Source organism: Triticum urartu, chromosome 2 (genome assembly GCF_003073215.2).
Source record: "Triticum urartu cultivar G1812 chromosome 2, Tu2.1, whole genome shotgun sequence".
NCBI classification, from domain to species: Eukaryota; Viridiplantae; Streptophyta; class Magnoliopsida; order Poales; family Poaceae; genus Triticum; species Triticum urartu.
Genome location: NC_053023.1, coordinates 54,560,388 through 54,582,931, shown reverse-complemented (window position 1 = coordinate 54,582,931; position 22,544 = coordinate 54,560,388). Strand labels below are relative to the sequence as shown.

Below are 22,544 nucleotides of genomic sequence, written 5' to 3'. Positions count from 1 at the left end.
CTATAAGTTGTTCACGATGGATCCTTTGTGAATCCAAAGTCTGATCTTTACCCAATGACCATGTCAATGCTCTCTCGAAGCATGTCAGTGCTACTCCGATTTTTCAATAAGAACATTTGAAGCACAATGCTAAATTTTCTTTATCATTTATCCTAACACCGTTGTATGCGTAATGTCATGATATTTCTCTCCCCTTTCCTAAAGGGTTTTCTACGATATATCATGTCATGGATATCATGCTCTGCTTGTCCTTGGGAAGGATATACCCCTGAAATATGTGTTTAAACACATTTTTCCTTTCCATTGTTCTGTTTCACCTGATGATCACATTTTCCTTTCCATTGGTTTGTTTGACCTTTCTTGTGATCTATATAATCTAAGCAGTAATAATTCATGTTGGGGAACATAGTAATTTCAAAAAAATTCCTACGCACATGTAAGATCATGGTGATGCATAGCAACGAGAGGGGAGAGTGTGATCTACGTGCCCTTGTAGACCGACAACGGAAGCGTTAGCGCAACGTGGTTGATGTAGTCGTACATCTTCACGGCCCGACCGATCAAGCACCGAAACTACGGCACCTCTGAGTTCTAGCACACGTTCAGCTCGATGACGATCCCCGGACTCTGATCCAGCAAAGTGTCGGGGAAGAGTTCCGTCAGCACGACGGCGTGGTGATGATCTTGATGTACTACCGTCACAGGGCTTCGCCTAAGCACCGGTACAATATTATCGAGGATTATGGTGGAAGGGGGCACCGCACACGGCTAAGAATATGATCACGTGGATCAACTTGTGTGTCTAGGGGTGCCCCCTGCCCCCGTATATAAAGGAGCAGGGGGAGGTGCGGCCAGCCAGGAGGAGGGCGCGCCAACAGGAGTCCTACTCCCACCGGGAGTAGGATTCCCCCCCTCCTTCCTAGTTGGAATAGGATTCGGGAGGGGGAAAGAGGAGAGAGAGAAGGAAGGGGGGCGCCGCCCCCCTCTCCTTGTCCTATTCGGACTAGGGGGGAGGGGCGCGCGGCCCAGCCCTGGCCACCTCTCCTCTCTTCCACTAAAGCCCACTAAGGCCCATATACCTCCCGGGGGGTTCCGGTAACCTCCCGGTACTCCGGTAAAATCCCGATTTCACCCGGAGCACTTCCGATATCCAAATATAGGCTTCCAATATATCAATCTTTATGTCTCGACCATTTTGAGACTCCTCGTCATGTCCGTGATCACATACGGGACTCCGAACAAACTTCGGTACATCAAAATGCATAAACTCATAATATAACTGTCATCAAAACCTTAAGCGTGCAGACCCTACGAGTTCGAGAACAATGTAGACATGACCGAGACATGTCTCCGGTCAATAACCAATAGCGGAACCTGGATGCTCATATTGGCTCCCACATATTCTACGGAGATCTTTATTGGTCAGACCACATAACAACATACGTTGTTCCCTTTGTCATCGGTATGTTACTTGCCCGAGATTCGATCGTCGGTATCTCAATACCTAGTTCAATCTCGTTACCGGCAAGTCTCTTTACTCGTTTCGTAATACATCATCTTGCAACTAACTCATTAGTTGTAATGCTTGCAAGGCTTATGTGATGTGCATTACCGAGAGGGCCCAGAGATACCTCTCCGACAATCGGAGTGACAAATCCTAATCTCGAAATGCGCCAACCCAACATGTACCTTTGGAGACACCTGTAGAGCTCCTTTATAATCACCCAATTACGTTGTGACGTTTGGTAGCACACAAAGTGTTCCTCCGGCAAACGGGAGTTGCATAATCTCATAGTCATAGGAACATGTATAAGTCATGAAGAAAGCAGTAGCAACATATTAAACGATCAGGTGCTAAGCTAATGGAATGGGTCATGTCAATCACATCATTCTCCTAATGATGTGATCCCATTAATCAAATGACAACACATGTCTATGGTTAGGAAACATAACCATCTTTGATTAACGAGCTAGTCAAGTAGAGGCATACTAGTGACGTTTGGTTTGTCTATGTATTCACACAAGTATTATGTTTCCGGATAATACAATTCTAGCATGAATAATAAACATTTATCATGATATGAGGAAATAAAATAATAACATTATTATTGCCTCTAGGGCATATTTCCTTCAGTCTCCCACTTGCATTAGAGTCAATAATCTAGATTACACAGTAATGATTCTAACACCCATGGAGCTTTGGTGCTGATCATGTTTTGCTCGTGGAAGAGGCTTAGTCAACGGGTCTGCTATATTCAGATCCGTATGTATCTTGCAAATCTCTATGTCTCCCACCTTGACTAGATCCCGGATGGAATTGAAGCGTCTCTTGATGTGCTTGGTTCTCTTGTGAAATCTGGATTCCTTTGCCAAGGCAATTGCACCAGTATTGTCACAAAAGATTTTCATTGGACCCGATGCACTAGGTATGACACCTAGATCGGATATGAACTCCTTCATCCAGACTCCTTCGTTTGCTGCTTCCGAAGCAGCTATGTACTCCGCTTCACATGTAGATCCCGCCACAATGCTTTGTTTAGAACTGCACCAACTGACAGCTCCACCGTTTAATGTAAACACGTATCCGGTTTGCGATTTAGAATCGTCCGGATCAGTGTCAAAGCTTGCATCAACGTAACCATTTACGATGAGCTCTTTGTCACCTCCATATATGAGAAACATATCCTTAGTCCTTTTCAGGTATTTCAGGATGTTCTTGACCGCTGTCCAGTGATCCACTCCTAGATTACTTTGGTACCTCCCTGCTAGACTTATAGTAAGACACACATCAGGTCTGGTACACAGCATTGCATACATGATAGAGCCTATGGCTGAAGCATAGGGAACATCTTTCATTTTCTCTCTATCTTCTGCATTGGTCGGGGATTGAGTCTTACTCAATTTCACACCTTGTAACACAGGCAAGAATCCTTTCTTTGCTTGATCCATTTTGAACTTCTTCAAAACTTTGTCAAGGTATGTGCTTTGTGAAAGTCCAATTAAGCGTCTTGATCTATCTCTATAGATCTTAATGCCCAATATGTAAGCAGCTTCACCGAGGTCTTTCATTGAAAAACTCTTATTCAAGTATCCTTTTATGCTATCCAGAAATTCTATATCATTTCCGATTAGCAATATGTCATCTACATATAATATCAGAAATGCTACAGAGCTCCCACTCACTTTCTTGTAAATACAGGCTTCTTCAAAAGTCTGTACAAAACCAAATGCTTTGATCACACTATCAAAGCGTTTATTCCAACTCCGAGAGGCTTGCACCAGTCCATAAATGGATCGCTGGAGCTTGCACACTTTGTTAGCTCCCTTTGGATCGACAAAACCTTCCGGCTGCATCATATACAACTCTTCTTGCAGAAATCCATTCAGGAATGCAGTTTTGACATCCATTTGCCAAATTTCATAATCATAAAATGCGGCAATTGCTAACATGATTCGGACAGACTTAAGCATCACTACGGGTGAGAAGGTCTCATCGTAGTCAATCCCTTGAACTTGCCGAAAACCTTTTGCGACAAGTCGAGCTTTGTAGACAGTAATATTACCGTCAGCGTTAGTCTTCTTTTTGAAGATCCATTTATTCTCAATTGCTTGCCGATCATTGGGCAAGTCAACCAAAGTCCATACTTTATTCTCATACATGGATCCCATCTCAGATTTCATGGCTTCAAGCCATTTTGTGGAATCTGGGCTCACCATCGCTTCTTCATAGTTCGTAGGTTCATCATGATCTAGTAGCATGACTTCCAGAACAGGATTACCGTACCACTCTGGCGCGGATCTTACTTTGATTGATCTACGAGGTTCAGTAGAATCTTGTTCTGAAGTTTCATGATCATTATCATTAGCTTCCTCACTAATTGGTGTAGGTGTCACAGAAACTGGTTTCTGTGATGTACTACTTTCCAATAAGGGAGCCGGTACAGTTACCTCGTCAAGTTATACTTTCCTCCCACTCACTTCTTTCGAGAGAAACTCCTTCTCTAGAAATTTTCCGAATTTAGCAACAAAAGTCTTGCCTTCGGATCTGTGATAGAAGGTGTATCCAATAGTTTCCTTTGGATATCCTATGAAGACACATTTCTCCGATTTGGGTTCGAGCTTATCAGGTTGAAGTTTTTTCACATAAGCATCGCAGCCACAAACTTTCAGAAACGACAACTTTGGTTTCTTGCCAAACCAAAGTTCATATGGCGTCATCTCAACGGATTTTGATGGTGCCCTATTTAACGTGAATGCGGCCGTCTCTAGAGCATATCCCCAAAACGATAGCGGTAAATCAGTAAGAGACATCATAGATCGCACCATATCTAGTAAAGTACGATTACGACGTTCGGACACACCATTACGCTGTGGTGTTCCGGGTGGCGTGAGTTGCGAAACTATTCCACATTGTTTTAATTGTACACCAAACTCGTAACTCAAATATTCTCCTCCACGATCAGATCGTAGGAATTTTATTTTCTTGTTACGATGATTTTCAACTTCACTCTGAAATTCTTTGAACTTTTCAAATGTTTCAGACTTATGTTTCATTAAGTAGATATACCCATATCTGCTTAAGTCATCTGTGAAGGTGAGAAAATAACAATATCCGCCACGAGCCTCAACATTCATTGGACCACATACATCTGTATGTATGATTTCCAATAAATCTGTTGCTCTCTCCATAGTACCGGAGAACGGTGTTTTTGTCATCTTACCCATAAGGCACGGTTCGCAAGTACCAAGTGATTCATAATTAAGTGGTTCCAAAAGCCCATCAGTATGGAGTTTCTTCATGCGCTTTATACCGATATGACCCAAACGGCAGTGCCACAAATAAGTTGCACTATCATTATCAACTCTGCATCTTTTGGTTTCAACACTATGAATATGTGTGTCACTACTATCGAGATTTAATAAGAATAGACCACTCTTTAAGGGTGCATGATCATAAAAGATATTACTCATGTAAATAGAACAACCATTATTCTCTGATTTAAATGAATAACCGTCTCGCATCAAACAAGATCCAGATATAATGTTCATGCTTAACGCTGGCACCAAATAACAATTATTTAGGTCTAATACTAATCCCGAAGGTAGATGTAGAGGTAGCGTGCCGACTGCGATCACATCGACTTTGGAACCATTTCCCACGCGCATCGTCACCTCGTCCTTAGCCAATCTTCGCTTACTCCGTAGTCCCTATTTCGAGTTGCAAATATTAGCAACAGAACCAGTATCAAATACCCAGGTGCTACTGCGAGCATTAGTAAGGTACACATCAATAACATGTATATCACATATACCTTTGTTCACCTTGCCATCCTTCTTATCCACCAAATACTTGGGGCAGTTCCACTTCCAGTGACCAGTCTGCTTGCAGTAGAAGCACTCAGTTTCAGGCTTAGGTCCAGGTTTAGGTTTCTTCTCTTGAGTAGCAACTTGCTTGCTGTTCTTTTTGAAGTTCCCCTTCTTCTTCCCTTTTCCCTTTTTCTTGAAACTAGTGGTCTTGTTGACCATCAACACTTGATGCTCCTTCTTGATTTCTACCTCCGCAGCTTTCAGCATTGCGAAGAGCTCGGGAATAGTATTATTCATCCCTTGCATATTATAGTTCATCACGAAGCTCTTGTAGCTTGGTGGCAGTGATTGGAGAATTCTGTCAATGACGCAATCATCTGGAAGATTAACTCCTAATTGAATCAAGTGATTATTATACCCAGACATTTTGAGTATATGCTCACTGACAGAACTGTTCTCCTCCATCTTGCAGCTATAGAACTTATTGGAGACTTCATATCTCTCAGTCCGAGCATTTGCTTGAAATATTAACTTCAACTCCTGGAACATCTCATATGCTCCATGACGTTCAAAACGTCGTTGAAGTCCCGATTCTAAGCCGTAAAGCATGGCACACTGAACTATCGAGTAGTCATCATCTTTGCTCTGCCAGACGTTCATAACATCTGGTGTTGCTCCAGCAGTAGGCCTGGCACCCAGCGGTGCTTCCAGGACGTAATTCTTCTGTGCAGCAATGAGGATAATCCTCAAGTTATGGACCCAGTCCATGTAATTGCTACCATCATCTTTCAACTTTGCTTTCTCAAGGAATGCATTAAATTCAACGGAACAACAGCATGGGCCATCTATCTACAATCAAACATAAACAAGCAAGATACTATCAGGTACTAAGTTTCATGATAAATTTAGGTTCAATTAATCATATTACTTAAAGAACTCCCACTTAGATAGACATCCCTCTAATCCTCTGAGTGATTATGTGGTCCAAATCAACTAAACCATGTCCGATCATCACGTGAGATGGAGTAGTTTCATTGGTGAACATCACTATGTTGATCATATCTACTATCTGATTCACGCTCGACCTTTCGGTCTCCGTGTTCCGAGGCCATATCTGTATATGCTTGGCTCGTCATGTATAACCTGAGTATTCCGCGTGTGCAACTGTTTTGCACCCGTTGTATTTGAACGTAGAGCCTATCACACCCGATCATCACGTGGTGTCTCAGCACGAAGAACTTTCGCAATGGTGCATACTTAGGGAGAACACTTCTTGATAATTAGTGAGAGATCATCTTATATGCTACCGTCAATCAAAGCAAGATAAGATGCATAAAAGATAAACATCACATGCAATCAATATAAGTGATATGATATGGCCATCATCATCTTGTGCTTGTGATCTCCATCTTCGAAGCACCGTCGTGATCACCATCGTCACCGGCGCGACACCTTGATCTCCATTGTAGCATCATTGTCGTCTCGCCAATCTTATGCTTCCACGACTATCGCTACCGCTTAGTGATAAAGTAAAGCATTACAGCGCGATTGCATTGCATACAATAAAGCGACAACCATATGGCTCCTTCCAGTTGCCGATAACTCGGTTACAAAACATGATCATCTCATACAATAAAATTTAGCATCATGTCTTGACCATATCACATCACAACATGCCCTACAAAAACAAGTTAGACGTCCTCTACTTTGTTGTTGCAAGTTTTACGTGGCTGCTACGGGCTTAAGCAAGAATCAATCTTACCTACGCATCAAAACCACAACGATAGTTTGTCAAGTTGGTGCTGTTTTAACCTTCGCAAGGACCGGGCATAGCCACACTCGGTTCAACTAAAGTTGGAGAAACTGTCACCCGCTAGCCACCTTTGTGCAAAGCACGTCGGGAGAACCGGTCTCGCGTAAGCGTACGCGTAATGTCGGTCCGGGCCGCTTCGTCCAATAATACCGCCGAACCAAAGTATGACATGCTGGTAAGCAGTATGACTTATATCGCCCACAACTCATTTGTGTTCTACTCGTGCATATAACATCAACACATAAAACCTAGGCTCTGATACCACTGTTGGGGAACGTAGTAATTTCAAAATATTTCCTACGCACACGCAAGATCATGGTGATGCATAGCAACGAGAGGGGAGAGTGTGATCTACGTACCCTTGTAGACCGACAGCGGAAGCGTTAGCGCAACGCGGTTGATGTAGTCGTACGTCTTCACGGCCCGACCAATCAAGCACCGAAACTACGGCACCTCCGAGTTCTAGCACACGTTCAGCTCGATGACGATCCCCGGACTCCGATCCAGCAAAGTGTCAGGGAAGAGTTCCGTCAGCACGACGGCGTGGTGACGATCTTGATGTACTACCATCGCAGGGCTTCGCCTAAGCACCGCTACAATATTATCAAGGATTATGGTGGAAGGGGGCACCGCACACGGCTAAGAATATGATCACGTGGATCAACTTGTGTGTCTAGGGGTGCCCCCTGCCCCCGTATATAAAGGAGCAGGGGGGTGCGGCCGGCCAGGAGGAGGGCGCGCCAGGAGGAGTCCTACTCCCACCGGGAGTAGGATCCCCCCCCCCCTTTCCTAGTTGGAATAGGATTCGGGACGGGAAAAGAGGAGAGAGAGAAGGAAGGGGGGGGCGCCGCCCCCCTCTCCTTGTCCTATTCGGACTAGTGGGAGGGGCGCGCAGCCCAGCCCTGGCCACCTCTCCTCTCTTCCACTAAAGCCCACTAAGGCCCATATACCTCCTGAGGGGTTCCGGTAACCTCCCGGTACTCCGGTAAAATCCCGATTTCACCCGGAACACTTCCGATATCCAAATATAGGCTTACAATATATCAATCTTTATGTCTCGACCATTTAGAGACTCCTCGTCATGTCCGTGATCACATCCGGGACTCCGAACAAACTTCGGTACATCAAAATGCATAAACTCATAATATAACTGTCATCAAAACCTTAAGCGTGCGGACCCTACGGGTTCGAGAACTATGTAGACATGACCGAGACACGTCTCCGGTCAATAACCAATAGCGGAACCTGGATGCTCATATTGGCTCCCACATATTCTACGAAGATCTTTATCGGTCATACCGCATAACAACATACGTTGTTCCCTTTGTCATCGGTATGTTACTTGCCCGAGATTCGATCGTCGGTATCTCAATACCTAGTTCAATCTCGTTACCGGCAAGTCTCTTTACTTGTTTCTTAATACATCATCTTGCAACTAACTCATTAGTTGTAATGCTTGCAAGGCTTATGTGATGTGCATTACTGAGAGGGCCCAGAGATACCTCTCCGACAATCGGAGTGACAAATCCTAATCTCGAAATACGCCAACCCAACATGTACCTTTGGAGACACCTGTAGAGCTCCTTTATAATCACCCACTTACGTTGTGACGTTTGGTAGCACACAAAGTGTTCCTCCGGCAAACGGGAGTTGCATAATCTCATAGTCATAGGAACATGTATAAGTCATGAAGAAAGCAATAGCAACATATTAAATGATCGGGTGCTAAGCTAATGGAATGGGTCATGTCAATCACATCATTCTCCTAATGATGTGATCCCATTAATCAAATAACAACACATGTCTATGGTTAGGAAACATAACCATCTTCGATTAACGAGCTAGTCAAGTAGAGGCATACTAGTGACGTTTGGTTTGTCTATGTATTCACACAAGTATTATGCTTCCGGATAATACAATTCTAGCATGAATAATAAACATTTATCATGATATGGGGAAATAAAATAATAACATTATTATTGCCTCTAGGGCATATTTCCTTCAATTCACTGCTTATGTAAACACCTCGGTGTACAACTCTACCAGTGAGACCCTGTTTCTATTGTTGATGACATTTCGGTAACCGCCGATGGATGAGAACTTTGCCTCTTGGCCCGCCTCGTTCAATGAGCAGGAAAATGGTTCTCTTCGCCCCTAGCCCTTGGTACCGACATTGATGCCGACATAACTGACAGACAAATCCCTGACATGCCTTGCTTACATGATCACGCAAGACGTCTCCGCCCTTCCTACTTTTAACCCACACGGTGGGCCCATAACCCACAGTTCCACAGGATCGAAACCTGACTCCCCTGACCAACCCTGTTTCTAATGGTTATTCCTCACGCTTGGCTTCGTATTTAATTCACGGGCCGCCTTCCTAGTGCGCTATTCTGGTATCAGGCGCAATACTTATTCCCATTGCTCTGAACCACTTTCACACTTTGTTTCAGGCAACGAACGACTGTCTATGCGCTTGAAACTTCTTATGGCACCTTCTCACTTGTCTCTCGATGTGTTTCATTTATTCAACTCTAGAGATACTCTTGTGTTCATTCCTGGGATAACCCCAAATGAGTTCCCCTTACAATATTCTATCGTTTTAGAGCAGCCCCTTACCTATTTGTAAGTACGGCGGTATATTCCAAAGAAAGGAGGACGACTTCATCATGATGACCTGGAGCAGAGGAATGAAGGCATCAACGTAATGGATTGACCTCTTCGAGAAGAGCAACCAACACCGAGAAGACCCGCTAGAATTTAGTAACCAAATCCCTTCCCCCTTACTCCCGCTCCTAAATCTCGGGACGAGATTTCTTGTAGTGGAGGAGAGTTGTGACGCCCGGATAATTAAGCTACAACAACCCACTGGTAATTATGCCACGTCACTTCGATTACTGTTGCTAATCTCATGTTAGTTCGAAACCGATTAAAATTCAAATTTAAACTCAAGCAAATAATAAAGTTTTCAAATATTAAAACTAAAATGTTCGGAGTGCACCAAATAAATTGTAAGCAATTATGGTGGGGAAACCAAACATTTATGAAATGCTTAAATGCACTAAAATGATTTAAATAGTAGAAAAACTAATTATTTAAATGCCTTTACTAATAAAAAAATATCAAACTAAATTATTTGAGGACTATACTTTTTGTGACAGTGGACTAAATTGAAATACTAAATTAGAGGCTAATTATATACTAGTAAACCAAGATAAAACGGAATAAAAGAAAAGAAAAACAAACAAACAAACAGAAAAGTAAATAGAAAATACTAGTAAAAAGAAAAGAAAAGGTGTAAACTAAAAGTCTCATTGTACACTCTAGCCCACTTGCTACAGTGCAGGCCTAGCCCATCCATATGCCTTCTTCTCCCTCTGTTCACCAGAGACTTCGTGGACGGGCATGGCGCGTCCATGGTCGGGATTGCCACGTGCCGATCATCCCGCGGCTTTCCCCGGTGGACAAGGCCATCCTCGACGCCTCCTCCCTTCGCTGACAAACCCTAGCACGCCCAATCCCCCTCACTTGCCCTCTTACCCCTCTGTTTTGCTCGCCCGGGCGTGCTCATCGCTGCGCCAACACCATTGACGCGCCATGGGTCCTCCCCTCGCCGCGCAGGCCTGTCCAGGAAGACTGTCGTTGTCTTCTACATCTGTCTCGAGGCCAGTTCGGAGCCAGGAAGCCCTCACGCCGTCGCGACAGTCGATCCCCTACATCGGCCATTGCTCCTGCCTCGTCGTCGATCTACGCATCCCCGACCAGCTCCGACCTCTTCGACCCTCCTCTGCATCCCCTGTCAGCCTTCGCTCCTTCTCCTCCTCTTTCCCGTTGGGTTAGGTCCCCTAGCGCGTCGCGCACTCATCGTTGCCACATCCGGATCCCAGGACCGCGCCCACGCGCGCCCGCCTCTCCCTGCTTTCCTCCTATGGTCGATGGCACCCGTTGCTACTACTCTGCTTGTAGCTGCTACTTCTGCTGCTACCAAGTACTGCTGCAGCGCCGCCACTGTGCTGCTTCGGCCGCCTCCATGCCTGACGCCGCTCCCGCGCTGCTCGCCGCCCCGCAACTCCCCGCCGCTTCGGCCGTGCCCGCCGGAGCCTGTCTGCGCGTGCCAGATGGCCGCGCCCACAAGGGCCACCGCCGCCCGGGGCCTCCCCCTGCTCCCCTCCCCCGGTCTCTACTGGGCGAGGCCACCGGCGCCTTGTGCCCGCGCGAGCCCAGCCGGCCCTTCTGTTGACTTGGAGGGGATAACCCCAGTTTGTTTAGCGCTAACCTTTCCCCCACTGTCACTGCCAAACGGGCCCCGCCCCAGTTAATTTGTTAAACTAATTAGGTGCTAATTACCCCTAAAACAGCCACCGACATTGGGTCCCACCGCACTTAATTAGTCCCTGGTTTATATTCAACACTGATTAGTATATCACCCAATGACATGTGGGGCCCCCATGTACTGTTCATTTGGATAAGGCTCACACAGTCAGCCATTAACTTTGACTCTGGGCCCACTGCCAGCCTCACGTGCAAAAGTGTGGGTACACTTTCTGGTACCCATAGCATTTAGATATTAAAATGATTTTCGAATTAAAGTAAATCTATAATTTCAGAAAATGTTTAAATCTTTGTAAAGTCATATAAAATAAACCATAGCTCGGATGAAAAAAAAATTCTACATGAAAGTTGCTCAGAACGACGAGACGAATCCAGATACGCAGCCCATTTGTCCGCCACACATCCCTAGTATATTGAACACGCAACTTTCCCCCTCCGGTTCATCTATCCGAAAACACAGAATACCGGGAATACTTTCTCGGATGTTTTCCCCCCTTCGCCGGTTTCACCCCATACTGCGTTAGGTCACCACTAGCACCGCGTATTGCCATGTTACGCTTTGTGATGCTTTGATTGCTCTGTTATTTATTGTGTTCTCCCTTTGTTACTTCTTTCCGGTAGACCCCGAGGCAGCCGGCGACCCCCAGTTCGACTATGGTGTTGACGACCCATCCTTCTTGCCAGAACAACCACGCAAGCCCCCCCCCTTGATCACCAGATATCGCCTACTCTCCTCTATACTGCTTGCATTAGAGTAGTGTAGCATGTTACTGCTTTCCGTTAATCCTATCCTGATGCATAGCCTGTCCTTGCTACTACTGTTGTTACCTTTACCTGCAATCCTAATGCTTAGTATAGGATGCTAGTTTATCATCAGTGGCCCTACATTCTTGTCCGTCTTCCATGCTATATTATCGGGCCATGATCACTCGGGAGGTGATCACGGGTATATACTATATACTTTATACATGATACATGTGGTGACTAAAGTCGGGTCGGCTCGTGGAGCACCCGCGAGTGATTTACGGATTGGGGGCTGAAAGGACCTTTGTCCCAACGGCCATCTGTGTGGATCTTTGTGGCGAAGCGACAGGGCAGGTTGAGACCACCTAGGAGAGAGGTGGGCCTGGCCCTGGTCGGCATTCGCGGTTATTTCAAGATAACACGTTTAACGAGATCTTGGTATTTGATCTGAGTCTGGCCACTGGCCTATACGCACTAACCATCTACGCGGGGACAGTTATGGGCACTCGACGTCGTGGTATCAGCCGAAGCCTTCGTGACGTCAGCGACTGAGCGGCGCGCGCCGGGTTGGACCGCGTAAGCAACTTCCTTTGTAATGGAGGTTGCTAGGTCTGCTCTCCGGCCGCCCTCGCAACGTGCAGGTGCGCAATGGGCGATGGGCCCAGACCCCTGCGCCATAGGATTTAGACCGGCGTGCTGACCTCTTTGTTGTGCCTAGGTAGGGTTGCGACGTGTTGATCTTCCGAGGCCGGGCATGACCCAGGAAAGTGTGTCCGGCCAAATGGGATCGAGCGTGTTGGGTTATGTGGTGCACCCCTGCAGGGAAGTTAATCTATTCGAATAGCCGTGATCTTCGGTAACAGGATGACTTGGAGTTGTACCTTGACCTTATGACAACTAGAACCGGATACTTAAAACACACCCTTTCAAGTGCCAGATACAACCGGTGATCGCTCTCTCACAGGGCGACGAAGGGAGGATCATCGGTTAGGATTATACTACACAATGCTACTTGGTGAACTTACCATCTACTCTCTTCTTCTGCTGCAAGATGGAGGTTACCAGAAGCGTAGTCTTTGACAGGACTAGTTATCCCCCTCTTATTCCGGCTTTCTGCAGTTCAGTCCACATATGATACCCTTATTCCATTTGATACCAATGCATACATATGTAGTGTAGCTTCTTGCTTGCGAGTACTTTGGATGAGTACTCACGGTTGCTTTGCTCCCTCTTTCCCTCCTTTCTATGCTCGATTGCTGCGACCAGACGTTGGAGCCTAGGATCCAGACGCCACCGTCGACGACTACTACTACTACTCGGGAGGTGTCTACTACTACGTGCAGCCCGCTGACAATGACCAAAAGTAGTTTAGAAGGATCCCAGGCAGGAGGCATGCGCCTCTTTCGATCTGTATCCCAGTTTGTGCTAGCCTTCTTAAGGCAAACTTGTTTAACTTATGTGTGTACTCAGATATTGTTGCTTCCGCTGACTCGTCTATGATCGAGCTCTTGTATTCGAGCCCTCGAGGCCCATGGCTTGTAATATGATGCTTGTATGACTTATTTTATTTGTAGAGTTGTGTTGTGATATCTTCCCGTGAGTCCCTGATCTTGATCGTACACGTTTGCGTGTATGATTAGTGTACGATTGAATCGGGGGCGTCACAACGCCGGCCCCTGCCCCGACGTCGCCGTCGCCTCCCCTAGCCGCCCGAGGTCGCCGTCGCCCGTGCCCTCGCCCGACGCCGTCGCCGATCACCGCCCTACCCCGACGCGCGTTGCATGCCCCGGCCCGCGCGCCCCCGTCGTCGTCGTCGCCCTGCCCTGCCCGCCCCTTCCTCGCCGGCTGTCGTCCCTGCCCCGTCGCCGTCCTCGCCGCCGAACACGCGCCCCCTGCCCCGTCGCCGTCCTCGCCGCCGAACCCGCGCCCCTGCCCCTCCCTTGGTGCTGCCGGCGCCGCCCCTCCCCTGTTCCTTTTTTTCATATATTATATGCTTGTTTTTTTAGATTATATATATATGTATATATGTGAGTATATGTATTGTGTATGTTGCTTCTTTTCAGATTTTTTTTCATATATATGATGATTTGTATTTTGCTTTTTTATAAAAATGTATATATGTTTGTATGTTCTCTGTGTATATATGTTCATATATGCAAAAAAAAGTTAGATTTATATATTTAGAAAAGGATTATCTATATATGTTCTCTGATTTAGTACATTTTAGGTTAGTTTCATTTTTAGAAAAGTTTTATATATTTAGGAGAGGAAAAAGGAAAATAAGAAGAGGAAAAAGGAGAAGAAGAGGAGAGGAAGAAAAGGAAGAGGAGAAGAAGAGGAGAGAAGAGGAAATTATCAGACCTCGCCTCGAGCATGTGTTGGTGGCGTCGACCCAACAATTCATCTCCATAAAGGAAGACGGCCTGGACCCTGTCGCACTACTCCCACTGCGCCCCGACCAGCTCACCTTAACCCCACGGCCATGCGCGCCGCCGCCGGCTCCCCTTGCAGTCGTGCCGCCGGCGCTGCACCACGGCAACCACCGCGGGCTAGCAGCAACAGCCTCTGCGCGCCACACTCACGGACGAGCTCCCTTCACCCGCCTAAGCCCCCCTGCCGCCTCCTTTCGACCGGAACCGCCACCTGCACCTGCTTCGCGCCGCTACTCGTCCGTCGTTGCCCTGCAGCCGCTGCCGCTGCCGATGCGCCGCTGCTCCCCATCGTCGTCGCCTCTCCGGCCGACCCCACAACCACCACCGGAGGAGCACTGGAGTCAATGGCGTCCCCCTCGAAGACCTTAGATGGCGAAGAGCCGAATACGAATCAAGTGAGGAGTGGGAGGAGGCGCACACCATTGGAAGATCTTGCAGCGCCAGGTTGTGGCCTTGAGGGTGATCTGATCGGGGTCAGTTTCTATTTTTCGTGCGTGATTGTAGGGGTCACCGCTGGCGGAGTTTTTTTCGTCCGCTCTTTGAAATCACTAAACGCACTATTGATGAGGGTTGATTGTTATGTTGATGGTTAGATCTAAATGAGAGGGGCTAATCGTGTGGCTCCCATTGATTTGGGTTGTTCTGTGTACGTTAATCTGGATGCACTTAGTGATAAATATGTTTGCTTATTTAATAGTTGTAGAGATGTAGAGATAAAGAAAAGTACAAATTCTTTGCATGGATGAAAAAATAGTTCATGAAGTGAATATTCTACAGCCAACATAGTTCATGTTACCCTGATCTATTGCCAAAAGACGTACCAATTAGTAGTTGGGATGGCTACTAGCAGCATCACTTAACAAATCCTGGAAACAGGGTTTTTAGTTTTCCAGATTAATGCATTTACGCTGTTTTTAGTTTTTCGGATTAATGCATTTACGATGTATGAAAACCTCACCGGCCGGCCCTGCGCTCGCGTAAGGCGACAAATAGGGGCGCCCGCGGGGAACCAAACTCGGGGCCCATATACCTTGCGTTCTGCGAGACCTAGGGAAAACCCTCCCTGAATGGGAGGGCGAATTGGGCCAGCCCAGGCGTGTGAGAGGCCGTTTTTTTCTTCTTCTTTTTACTTTTTATGTGTTCGCTTTTGCTTTTTTTAATTTGTTTATATTATATTATGTATATACACATATATATATATATATATGTATGTATTTAATTATTTATAAAATTTAAAAAATACAAAAAATATTACCTAAGCATTAGAAAATGTTAAATGTGTATAAAGAAAATGTTTATACGTGTATGAAAAATGTATAAAAAACCATGTATCCGAAAAGAAGATCTTGTATTTAAAAAATGTTAATCAGGCATTTAGAATAAATGTTGAACATGTATTTGAAAAACGTTAATCAAGCATTTGAAAAATGTTAACATGTGTAGAGAAAACGTTGACCATCTATTAAAAAAAGCCCAAAAAAATTAATCATGTATATAAAAATATTAATCAAGCATTTAAAAAAATGTTGAAAAAGTTTTTGAAAAATGTTAATCAAGCATTTTAAAAATTTTAAATTTATATAGGACTTCTTTACCATGTATTAAAAAATGATGATTTTTTATCATGTATATAAAAATGTTAAACAAGCATTTGAAAAAATATTAAACAAGTATTTGTAACAGGTTAATCAAGCATTAAAAAAATGTTAAATTTGTTTTAAAAAATGTTGCCCATGTGTTAAAAAATGGTAATATTGCATTAAAACTGTTAATCAAAAATTTGAAAAATGTTCAATTTGCATATCAAAAATGTTGACCGTTTTAGAATATGTTAATATTATATTTGAAAAATGTTAATAAAAATTTTGAAAAAGTTTAGAAGTGTGTATTGAAATTTTTTGACAATGTTTTCAAAAAACTATTAACACACAAAAAAGTCTTGTATTTGGAAAATGTTGAAAATATGTATAAAAATATTGACCATGTTTTTATGAAAATTAAATTTATATTCAAAAATGTTAAATGTGAATTAGAAAAATGTTGATGACATAAACGAAAAATTCAGAATGGTAACCAAAAGAATGAAAGGAAACAAAAAAATGAAAACTGAAAAAGAAACAAAATAAATCAAAGAAAAAATAAAATGAATAAAACTAAAGAAACAAATGAAAAGATAGGAGAAGAAAAAAAAGAAAAGAAACGAAAAAACACCCGGAGAAAACCGACTTGACTCACTTCAAGTATGCTCGTCTCCTTTTTTTTTGAATGTTTTTATTGCTTATCACATATGTCATATGGTAGGTCTCACCCCCTTTACTTAACACGAACAATAGCTCCAGGGATCGATCCCTCATGCTCTCCTTTTCCCTTCCTTTTTCTTTAATTGTGCACGAAATGGACCAGCCCGATTACTGTAGCCGCTTCAGTGAGGCTGAACCCAGTGCGGAACTTGACCCAAAACCTATTTTTACTCAGCCAGGCTGAACTGGGCCGCAAACGCAGCTGGCCCAAAAATGATCCAGTCCGAAACGAAGGCCCGTTGTAGCCCAAGACAATAGCACTATACAACTCCTGCTATTTCTCAAGGAAAAAAAAACATACAACTCCTGCTATTTCTCAAGGAAAAAGAAAACATACAACTCCTGCTCTGCGGTGGGCGGTTGGCATCTCGCCTAGCCTAGGGTAGTCCTGGCCATCTCAGGCCCGGCCCTGTCGGCCCACCCAGGCCCGGCCCTAAAATCCAGGGCCTAGGCCCGATGGGCTTGATCATGGGCTGGGCTTGGGCCTGAGTTTTAAGCCCACTAGCAGGGCCTGGGTGGGCTTGGGCTTATCCTATTGACATTTTAAGGAATAGGCCCAGCCCACGACCCTAAGCCCTAAGGGCTTTTCAGGGCTTTTTACCAGATGGGCCGGGCTTGGGCTTGAAAAGTAGGCCCGATGATAGGGCCTGGGAGGGCCTGGGCCTCAGTTTTCTGCCATGGGCTTTTTTAGGCCCGGCCCAAGCCCGGCCCATGGCCAGATATAGCCTAGGGTTATCCCGAGCCGCCGTGAAGCGGGCACGGACGGAACGCCGCCGCCCTCGAAGAAGGACAAGGTGAGGCCCTCGCTCCGCCGCTTGGCTGCTGCCCTCTTTCTCTCCTCGCGTCCTAGGCAGGGTCTGATGTGCCGGACTGATTGATTGGCTCGATTTTCAGGGGCTCGTTAACCTCCCCAACTCTATCCAAGGCAGCTGATTTTCTTGATCCGTTGTTAATAGCAGAACAATAATTGTTCTGCGAGTGGAAGAGCGTCCGTTTACAGGGATTTCGAAAGACGGACGGGGTGGTTGATTTTGTAGGCCGTGAGATGATCCTTTTTACAGGCTGCAATCCCCTCCTCCACCAGCAATAGCAAACGTGTGGATGTGGATTTACCACGCGGTCGAACATACTCGTAAATTATAGTCCGTCTTCTCCAGCGTAAATCATTGTGTCAACGCGGTCGTCAGGCTGTTGTCTGTTCGATTCGGTTTCATCTCAGAGAGATAGAGAGAGAGAGAGAGAGAGAAAAGTCGGGGATTCTCGACTTCTGTCTCCTCTTGTGTCTGAAAAATACAGACGAGCGCTTTGGAAGGCATACTGGACTCGGGAGGAGGTTATTATTCGGTTTCATCTAACAGAAGTCGGAGATTCTCTACTTCAGATTCTGGTCGGACCGATTTAGAGCATCGTCATCATCTCGTCCTCTCTGAATAAATAGAGACCAGAGCTCCCTACATAAAAGATGAGCGGGCTGTTCAGGGCTCCCTGGACTCGGAGGATATTATCCATGGAGTCAGATAGTGCGCGCCGCCATGTAAGTTCTTCTTTGCTAGCTGCTCTGCCTACTCCTATATACTGAAGTTCCCAATAAATGATCTTACACATCACAAAAAATGCAGTGTTCTTGCTAGAGATGATGCAACGATTACTTATGCTTAGAACCTTCTATTCTTTGCATGTTGACCTGACTGTATCCATGGATGATATATATTCTTGTTGCAGAAAGGCGAGGAAGATAGGCTCAGCGCGTTGACCGATGACATTTTAATCTCTATCTTGGGGAGAGTCGACCTTGCCATGGCAGCAAGGACTAGCGTGTTGTCAACGCGGTGGAGAAACTTGCCGTGGCTACTTCCTGATCTCAAACTTCATGTCACGGACTTCCTTAGTGCCCCATGTACAGGGGCTGCACACACTGATCAAGCAATGGCGTCTCTGACAAGAGCCACTAGCAGCTTCTTGGCTCAGCCCCGCAGGGAACACACCATCTCAACACTATGCCTCAAGCTTTATCTCATGGGCAACTACTCGCGTGACATTGGCCTGCTAGTTAGCAATGCCATTGACAGCGAGATGCTAAAAGATTTGGAACTTGCCATTTTAACTGAGAAGGAGGTCAAGGACTCCGACAACGAGGTTATGTTACGGCAAGCTCGGGATGTGGATGGATTTTTCAGTGAGTACCCTAGTGTTCTTCGCTGCCTCACAAGGCTTCATCTACATAATGTTCGCTTCGCCGAACGCGACATGAATCACCTCCTGTTTGATTGTTGCAAGCAATTGCTGCACCTTCGTCTGGACCACTGTGACACCGGGGACTTATCTGTATGGAAGATCAATGCGCCACATTCGAATCTCAGAGTTCTAGAAGTCTACTTGTCACTGAAAAGAGCTGAGGTGCTCTGCCTTCCAAAACTAGAGCGGGTCCGTTGGCAGGCTTGGTTGTTTCATGAGGCCCCCTTGTGTTTTGGTTCTGTCCCGTCACTCAAGGAATTGTACCTCAAATGTGATGCAACTCTCTATCACCAAGACTTTAGTTTAAGCCAGGTTCTAGATGGTACCACAAACATACACACTATGACCTTAAACTTTCGAGGAGAAAAGGTAATTTTAGCAGATATCTGTTGTTATATTGTGCTTATGCATTAGTATGAACTTCATGTTGGACCATCACTAGGATTGTTTTAGCTTTGCTGGTTCATCCTTGACCAAGTAATTTGCTTTTATTTATAAGTAGATAATTTCCGGTGCGTTGCAGTGGGATATAAATATTATTGTATGTTGCTGTGAACCCATATTAATGTGATTGTGTAAGTAAATGTTTTATCAAATCTTGCCTGTGATTTACCTACCTAAATAAATTTTAGGATTTTATTTGGTAAGAATTTATTGGTTTACCAAAGAAGACATATTTCTACTTGGTAAGTCAATAAAAGGTGGGACAGTTAAGATGGTTTTCAAGAAAAACCGGAGAAAAGACCATATATACGAGGAAAAAGATCAGAGCGAAGAGACGGAGGGGGAACTCAAGGTTGTACGAAAGAGGAACATTCTTCTTCTTTAATTAAGTATATAGTAGAGATTTATAATTGCCTGGAAGCATCCCATTACTTGGCAAATGACTAACCTGGTGCATGCATAACTTGCCTTTATAACATATACAGATGCACAATTATTGTATACTTATCTTTTTCTTTATTTGTTTTGTTCATCAGATCTGGATGCAACCAGAAAGAAAACAACTCTGCACTGCATTCAACAAGCTAAGAAAGCTGTTTATTCATGGTATCTTTATAAAATTTGATCTGTTATGGACATTAAATCTCATCGAAGCTGCTCCATCTGTTGAGACATTTGATGTTGAGGTACTTCTACTCAATTCTTTTAAACTTTTAGTTGGAATGTATACAGGTCTATCTGACTCAAAACACCATCGTAGTCTCTTTATGATTGTACATCTGTGGTTGAATGCAGATGTTTGAACATCCTACCATAACCCCTTATAATTTTTGTATTGGTGGTTGAATGCAGATGTTTGAACATCCATGCCTGGATGGTGATGAAGCAAGAATAAGATGGTGTGGTGCTCAGAGAGTGGAACCTTCATGGAAGATTCCTGGGTTCACGAGCTGTCAGAAGTGGCAATTGAAAGAGTTTCAGTTTGGTGGTTTTAGGCCCCTACTGAAGCATCACTTGTTATTTGCAAGTACCGTGATGGGTCGAGCTCCAAACCTGAAGACGGTTCTTCTGACAGATGGTGAATATCCATGCAAGGGCTGTGACGCAATGATCCCTATACCTCCTCCTGTAGGGGGCTTCTTTCCAAGGGACAGGGATACACAAGAAGCAACAGTCAAGCAACTTAGAGAGATCGTCCAGTCCTCAGCACAGATAATTTTCCGTGGTGGTTCGACACACCCCTCTCGAGCCACCTGGTCATGTATTTATTAGCAAGCAGAGTACAAGAGATCACGTCAGTTTTATATATTCTGAACTTACAGAATCGTAGGAGAGTAATACCCTATGTATCCTTTATTATTTCTCTCTGTCAATTTTGTCAAAATCATTAGCTTCCATTATATAAAATACCGAAGTTGTATAAATATTGATGAGAGTGCTTAGAATTCATCTAGATGAGATATAGTTTGGTCCCATTCAGCTGACATCACATTTAGTTGTCTTAGTCCATTTTTTGGTCTACCTTTATGGACCGAGATCTGCTGTGGCCAAGGCACAGCGTACCTTGCCCCCTACCATACCGTTGGAATTGATCCAGTGGCCAGCAGCAGTTCACAGTCAAAAGAAACTGAATGAGTGGACAAAACAACAGAGAACGGAGTGCACTTTCTTCAGGCAGAGAAGAGAGCAGAGCATCGGTTCAGTTAACACAATACTAGCAAACTTGCATCGGTTCAGTTAATTAACACAAATACAGTGCACTGGTGGTTGTATTGAAGTGTTCAGACGTACTCCTTTTTTTGTTGAAGTTTGCTAGTATTAGCCCATGAGTTAACAGGTTCAGGAAAACACAACAACAACAACGGAAAGTTGAACAGAATACAAATTCTTTTGCAGGTCTGAACAAACTAATTTTTAAAGCACTTGACATTGAAATTTGTTCTTACATAATCATTCAAGTACATAGAGTTGGCCCTTTTACTAGTACACATAGGCCACAAAAGACTATAGTTAGCCCACAAGTCTAAAATACTATAGTCAACCCTGTCCAAAATACAGTTGACACCGCCCAAAATACTATCTAAAAGCTTGTACATGCTAGAACAGATTTTCATCATAACGGGTAGCGGTCAAGAGCTGCATGTAACTCATTGTCTTGTTGCACTCTTGAAACTCCATATTTGCTCCTTTATTGCGCCCATCCTTCTCCACTCCTGCTTGAGGCTATGCACCATCATGTTTCTTGTGTTGCTGCAATAAAACTTCTAGTAAGTTTAGGAATGGACGGTAACAACACATCATGTACATATTGCTACATACCTTTGCTCTTTGGTTTTTGGATGGAGCAACTTTAGTTGGCTTGCACTTCCTTTTGAGTAACTTATCAAGCCAAGTTTGTCTTCTCCTCAATTTTTTTATTGAACCTCTTTTTTCTTGAGTTTTGCAGTACTAAGAACCTCATTTGTTTGTTGCATATTTGGGTCAACATTTTCTTTGTCATTGCATGGCTTATACAGCGCATTGGTAGTTGCATTGAGTTTATCCTCTAGTTGTGGACCAATGCAATCAAGTGCATTTTCTAACATCAAACAACATTATAGAGAGTAGGTTATTTTATATGCCAAAGTGTGAAATTTGTGAGACGAATCCTTCTACCGAAGTTGGCCTTCCAAGTTTGGATTTTCTATCACGTTCCTTCCTTGTCTATCGTGTATGCTTCCATTGCATGCTTCTCTAGTCCACCTCTTTAAGATATAATGTGCTGTCAATACTTTTATATTCATCAAATCAAGCACTTTGAGACCATGTCCCCACAATATTCCCGTCCTATTAAACATTCCACAACTACATGAAACTGTTTGGGTTAGAGGATCACCAATCACTATGCGCTCCTCCTCGAATTTTAAATCACCATGCAAACTCCCAATAGCAACTGCG

At 44.5% G+C, this 22,544-nt stretch overlaps 2 protein-coding genes across 2 annotated transcripts in view; both read left to right on the top strand.

The window, feature by feature from the left end:
• Nucleotides 1-11,360, top strand: part of LOC125535005 (peroxidase 2-like) — a 44,590-nt gene extending 33,230 nt beyond the window's left edge. The window contains exon 2 of the mRNA XM_048698062.1: nt 11,121-11,360. Coding sequence (XP_048554019.1) covers nt 11,121-11,360 — 240 coding nt within the window. The remainder of the gene's footprint in view (nt 1-11,120) is intronic.
• Nucleotides 11,361-17,650: 6,290 nt separating this feature from the next.
• Nucleotides 17,651-20,966, top strand: LOC125535678. Its single transcript, XM_048698744.1, has 5 exons — nt 17,651-17,722; nt 17,823-18,462; nt 18,651-19,532; nt 20,144-20,293; nt 20,460-20,966. Exons 2-5 carry the CDS (start codon nt 18,391-18,393, stop codon nt 20,877-20,879), a joined length of 1,524 nt encoding a protein of 507 aa, XP_048554701.1. The 5' UTR covers nt 17,651-17,722; nt 17,823-18,390; the 3' UTR covers nt 20,880-20,966.
• The last annotated feature ends 1,578 nt before the right edge of the window (nt 20,967-22,544 follow it).